The following is a 6,406-nucleotide window of genomic DNA, read 5'->3' on the forward strand; positions in this document are numbered from 1 at the left end:
ATTGGTGTGTGTGTGTTCTTAAATATATAAATACAACCCGCTCAGTCTGTATGTCACTTGTACGTGTGTTTCCAGGGCTGACCGTTTGGTATTGGATAAGCAGTTGGTGTGCTCTTCCCGGGGGGAGACTGTTTCTCAGTCACTCTCAACAGTCCTTAGTTGTACCAGAATTTTTCTTCCGGGTCACCAACCAGCTCCCAAATCATGGCACAGAGGGGTCACTATAGAAGAAGAGATACAAAGACTGTGAAAGCTGAAGGAACAGGAAGTTTACTGTGAAACAGGAAGTTTATTAGTTTTGAATGCTCAGCCTTTGCTTAGCTCTTTCTTGCTAGCTCTTATAACATAATCTGTTTCTCTTTATATATGGTTTACCTCGGGTTTTTTACCTTTTCTTACTTTCTTGCCATCTTTCTCTGGCTGGCTAATGGCTGCCTAGTTTCTGGCCCAGGGTGTGTCCCTTGTTCTTTTCTCCTCCTTCTCTCATTCCTCCTTTTTTTTTTCAAGCCTAGATTTCTCCTATTTATTCTCTCTGCCTGCTAGCCCCACCTATCCTTCCTCTGCCTAGCAGCGATTAGCTGTTCAGCTCTCTATTAAACCAATCAGGTGCCTTGGGCAGGAAGGTGAAACATTTGCAATGCATCTTTACATGATTAAACACGCATCCTTACATCGTTAAACAACGCAGCATAAACAGAAGTGACACCCTTTACACAGTTAAAGCAATATTCCACAGCATAAATAAATGTAACACATCGTTGCCTGGTTAAAATATCCCACAACACCTAGTTGCCTGGAGCTCAGTGTCCTTTTGTGCTTTCCCCTGTCCATTTTAACATGGTTATTGGTATTGTTTTTGTTTGGGTCATGTGCAGGCAGCCATGTTGTTAAGATTTCATTGGTGTAGCTTCTTCCATTTCTAGGGAACACAACCTCACAGTAAACTTCCTGTTCCTTTGATTCTTACAGTCTTTGTGTCTCCTCTTCTGCTGTGACCCGAGTCTCAGGTGTAGGAGTTGTGTTGTAGATGGATCAGTTGAGACTGTGCTCCACAACTCTTCATTTTGATTGGCTGTGGTTTTTTGTAATGGTCTCTGTTTGTTGTAAAAAAAAAAAAAAAGAAGTTTCCTTGATGGGGGTGAGATCTACACTTGTATCTAAAGATTTGGAGCTAGGAACTCAGAGTAGTAGTGTGGAAATACAAGCTCTTGTACACTTATTGGTCATGAAATCAGATTTTTTACTGAGAAGTAAATGAATGTTCTTTCTTTAATTCTGGATGAAATTATACATCCTTTGTTGCAGTGTGTGTGTGTGTGCGTGCGCGTGTGCACATGCGTGTATGTGTATGGGCATATATGTGTGTGTGTGTGTGTGTGTGCATGTGTGTCTGTCTGTCTGTCTGTCTGTCTTATCATGCACTCTAATAAAGCAAGTTGGTCAGTCCTTGGGTGGTTTGCAGCCTTAGTGTGCTGATTCATTTCTCTGCTGAACAAATGTAAGCTCCACAGGATAGGAGCCATGCATATTAATGTTTGCCATTGTCCCTAGCAGCCCTCACAGTCCTTTACAGAGTTGGCATTATTACTCAGGTCACATTCATTGGAGATTCAGCTGAAAAGGATTTTTGTGTTTTGATTACAAAGAATCACCTCATAAATTGTTATCCTTAGAAGTGTAAGTATTGGGCTGGAGAGATGGCTCAGAGGTTAAGAGCATTGCCTGCTCTTCCAAAGGTCCTGAATTCAATTCCCAGCAACCACATGGTGGCTCACAACCATCTGTAATGAGGTCTGATGCCCTCTTCTGGCTGCAGGCAGACACACAAACAGAATATTGTATACATAATAAATTTTGTTTTTTTTTTTTTTATTTTTTGGTTTTTTCGAGACAGGGTTTCTCTGTGGCTTTGGAGCCTGTCCTGGAACTAGCTCTGTAGACCAGGCTGGTCTCGAACTCACAGAGATCCGCCTACCTCTGCCTCCCGAGTGCTGGGATTAAAGGCGTGCGCCACCATCGCCCGGCCTGTATACATAATAAATAAATAAATATTTTTTTTAAAAAAAAGAAGTGTAAGTATCTTGAATTGTATGTGTTTTGTTTAGGGGTCTCATTTGCATGTTAACTATCTCATATTCAGGGTTATAAAAACATGGGTTATGGCTGGGCGTGGGAACACATACCTGTAATCTTAGCTCTTGGGAGGCTGAGGCAGGGTGATTATGAGTTTAAGGCCCCAAGGTTGTAGATGTTGCTCAGTAAAGAATGCTTGCTTAACTAGGTGGTGGCACACACCTTTAAACCCAGCACTTGGGAGGCAGAGGGAAGTAGATTTCCGCGAGTTCGAGGCTAACATCATCTACGAATCAAGTTCCAGTTGTAACGAGATCTACAACATAGAGCAATCCTGTCTTGAAAAACAAAACAAAAGAATGCTTAGTTTGTGCATTGTGAGGTACTCTCTGAGTACCTCAGAGAGAGAGACACACTACAGAGACAGAGATTGAGATTCTGGAAGGCCAGCCAGCCTGAGCTATATAGTAAGTTAGAGGTAAGCCTAGACTACATAGGAACACTCTGTCTCAAAACAAAACAAGAACAACAAAACTAAGGACTGAGCCAGGTATTGTAGCTCAGGCCTATAATCCTTGTACCCTGGAGGTTCAAAGTCAGCATGGGCTACAAAGTGATACGCCTTGTCAAAAAAAGGAAAAGCATACAAAGGCAAAGGAACGTGCCTAGCATAGGTAAGGAAGGCCTTGGGTTTCTCTAGCACAAGAACTAAACAATCCATCCCAGCCTGCAACACACATAAAAACATTGAATTATGAGTAATATGAACTCAGATCTCTCTGTGAGTTAATATGGCCACTTTTTTGTGTAATGTTCTTGTCTTCGGGCAAGATACTTAACTCACCATGTTGCTTGTCTCTCCAGGTACAATTTCACTATGCTGGCACTGTCTTCCTCATTTTTGGTCTTATCCTATCTCCTGACCAGTTGGTGTGGCAGTGTGGGCTTCATCTTGGCCAACTGCTTTAACATGGGCATTCGGATCACACAGAGCCTTTACTTCATCCATCACTACTTTCAGAGGAGCCCCCACAGACCTCTGGCTGGCCTGCGCCTGTCGCCAATCCTCCTTGGGGTGTTTGCCCTCAGTGGTGGCGTGACTGGTGTTTCAGAGGTAAGACTCCCTTCAGCCTTCACCCTACTTCTGCAGGCTGCCAGTGTCCTTCCCTCTAGATTCTCCCCTCCCATCCAAAACAGACTGATCAAGTGCTTGTGGCCTTCTTCTCCAGACCTAAAGGGCAGTACTTAACCCCTAGTCTCTTCATTGTGCCTTTTATCAGACTTAGAAGCCAGATGTAGGGCTGGAGAGTTGGCTCAGTAAATCAGAGCACTCACGGCTCATCCTGAGGACCCCGGTTCAGTTCTCAGCACCCATATCAGCTCTGGTCTCTCTAAAGGCATGGGGCACACACACCCAGAGGGCACATATGCACATAAGTTTACACACATAAAATAAATAAACGTAAAAGAAGAAGCAGCTGTATGGTAACTGTGCCCTGGTTTGTCTGGCAGTGACACTAGTTTCTCTTCTAGGCGGTCCTCTGCTGTGATCAGGGCTGGTCTGCTAGACTGGCACACATCGCTGTGGGGACCATCTGCTTAGGAGTGACCCTTGGGACAGCATTCTTCACAGAGACCAAGCTAGTCCACTTTCTCAGGACTCAGTTTGGTAGATCCAGACTCAGTGACAAAATGACATGATTTTGATGCTGCTCTGACACTTTTGGTACCTGGACCCACCGTGGAGTGATTCTTGGACAGCGTGTGTCGCTGTGCAAAAGTCCTTCTGTGAATGAGCGTCACCCTGGAAATGATGCCAGAGAAGAGAACGCCTAGTTGAAGCCTTCCGACTGAAGGAGGAATATCCCTTTAAGTGAAGACCAAAAGTCCATTTTGTTAATGAATTAATTCCTTCTGCATGTGATTGACCTTTGAAGTTACATCTTCTAACAAACTGTCTTAAATGTTAATGGTTAGTCATCATTTGACCAAGAAAAAGCGCTGTAGCCAGTGACCCATCACAAGATTCTGTAAAAGTAGTAGGGAGCCCTGAACTCACACCAAACAAGAACAAAGTGTGGCCTGAAAGTTGTGACTTTCCCTGTGTCAGTGTTGTAGCTTTAATTTTGAGAGAAGAAAAATCCAGCTCAATAAGAAATATTTTTGACATATTTGAAATAATGTTTACAGTCCTGGGGATTGAACCCAGGGCCTCTACAACTGAACTATATCCATAGTCCCAGCCCTCACAATGAAAGAAACCAAGAGATGCAGATCAGATCTTTGCTCTCATGGTCATGCTGTATCTCCCAGAGCAGCTCATGCCCTGGAATAGGACTCAGGATTTCTTATTTGGAAAATCAATTATGGAAACTGTCAGATGACCTTAGATGTAGCCACTTGAGAGGGGCAGCTTTGATGGGAAGTGTGAGCTGCTTTGTTCCTTAAGGGCTGCTGCTTCCCAGCTTTCTTTAATTTTGCCATGGAAGTCGCACAGGTGATTACCACAGTTACATAGATAGCTCTTTTTATCCTTGAAATAAAACAGGACAAATTGCATATGGCAAGAATCAGAGTCAAGGACTGGAGGAATGGCTTAGTAGTTAAGAGCACTGGATGTTCTTCCAGCGGTCTTGAGTTCAATTCCCAGCATCCACAAGGTGGCTCACAACCATCTATAATGGGATCTGTTGCTCTTTTCTGGCATACAGGTATACATGCAGCTACAGCACTCATGAAATAAAATAAATCTTTTTTTAAAAAAAAAACATCAGCGTCAAACCCTCTTAGCCGACACATTATTTCCAGTAACTGGTCAGTATATTCCAATGCCCAGCAAGAGTGGCAGGCCTGGAAGTTTGGGCCTGCAGGCTACCTCATAAGCCAGGCTTCCTGTACCGTGCACACTGCTTACCTGCAGGTGAGATCATCAGGCCTTTCTATGGGCTGGAGAATAGTTTTCTTTTTTTCTTTGAATTCCCTTTTTGATATGGTTGCACAAACTTGATCTTGACTGTCAATAGTTAATAATCCTCTGGCACAATATTTGCCCCTGGAGGGCCAAAAAGGGTAACTAGTACTATGCACTAAAGAGCATGCATTGGGCCAGGAATAGTATAGCACACATCGTTAATCTCAGCACTTAGGAGGCAGAGGCTGATGGATCTCTGTGAGTTCAAGGCAGCCTGATCTACATATCTCAAAACAAAAAGCAAATAAGCAACAAAACTCATGCATTTGTCTATTTTCTTTAATTGTGTGTGTATGTGTGCAAGTGCCATGATGCACTCATAGAAATCAGAGGACAACTTTTAGGAATTGTTTCTCCTGCTATGAGATCCAGATACTGAATTCAGGCTACCAGGCTTGTGTGGCAAGCATTTTAATTCATTTTTTATTCATTTTTATCTTATCATATCTATATTCTCCCTTTTTCCTTTTCAGAGTAGATTCAATAATCTACCCTTTTATTCTATCGTATTCTATATTCCCATTTTTTTTTTTGTTTAAAGATTTATTTATTGCCGGGCGATGGTGGCGCACGCCTTTAATCCCAGCACTCGGGAGGCAGAGGCAGGCGGATCTCTGTGAGTTCGAGACCAGCCTGGTAACAGAGCTAGTTCCAGGACAGGCTCCAAAAACCACAGAGAAACCCTGTCTCGAAAAAACAAAAACAAAAACAAAAAAAAGATTTATTTATTATGTATACAGTATTCTGTCTGTCTGGATGCTTGCTGGCCAGAAGAGGGCACCAGACCTCATTACAGGTGGCTGTAATCCACCATGTGGTTGCTGGGAATTGAACTCAGGACCTCTGGAAGACCAGCCAGTGCTCTTAACTGCTGAGCCATCTCTCCAGCCTTTTTTTGTTGTTGTTCTGTAGCTTTGGAACCTATCCTGGAACTCACTCTGTAGACCAGGCTGGTCTTGAACTCAAAGAGATCTGCCTGTCTCTGCCTCCTGAGTACTGTGGTTAAAGGCATGTGCCACTACTTCCTGATTTACTTTATTTATTTTTAAGGACTTTATTTTTTAGCAGAGCAATAATAAATTATTTTATTGATGTCTTACTATATAGGAAGCTAATGTCTAGGCCTAGGAAGAATTTTTTTTAATCAGCACAGAGACCACAAGTAAAGATATAAAATACAATAAAATACAATTTTTTAAATCTTTTTAAAAGTAAATGTTTTATACCAGTAGAGACATACTTATTGAACACCTTTATATACTCTATGGCTATTTCAGAGTTTAAGAGTCCATAGGAATACAACCCTGCAGACACGTGGCAAGCAAGCTGGACATGGTGGCTCATGGTAGTATTATCAGTGAG

The 6,406-nt window shown here is 42.6% G+C and overlaps 1 protein-coding gene across 1 annotated transcript in view; it reads left to right on the forward strand.

Moving 5' to 3' along the window:
- Rft1 (RFT1 glycolipid translocator homolog) overlaps window positions 1-4,841 on the forward strand; it is a 43,779-nt gene extending 38,938 nt beyond the window's left edge. The window contains exons 12-13 of the mRNA XM_075988935.1: window positions 2,938-3,187; window positions 3,607-4,841. Coding sequence (XP_075845050.1) covers window positions 2,938-3,187; window positions 3,607-3,774 — 418 coding nt within the window. The 3' untranslated portion in view covers window positions 3,775-4,841. The remainder of the gene's footprint in view (window positions 1-2,937; window positions 3,188-3,606) is intronic.
- Window positions 4,842-6,406: the final 1,565 nt, after the last annotated feature.

Source organism: Microtus pennsylvanicus, chromosome 10 (assembly GCF_037038515.1).
Source record: "Microtus pennsylvanicus isolate mMicPen1 chromosome 10, mMicPen1.hap1, whole genome shotgun sequence".
Classification (NCBI taxonomy): domain Eukaryota; kingdom Metazoa; phylum Chordata; class Mammalia; order Rodentia; family Cricetidae; genus Microtus; species Microtus pennsylvanicus.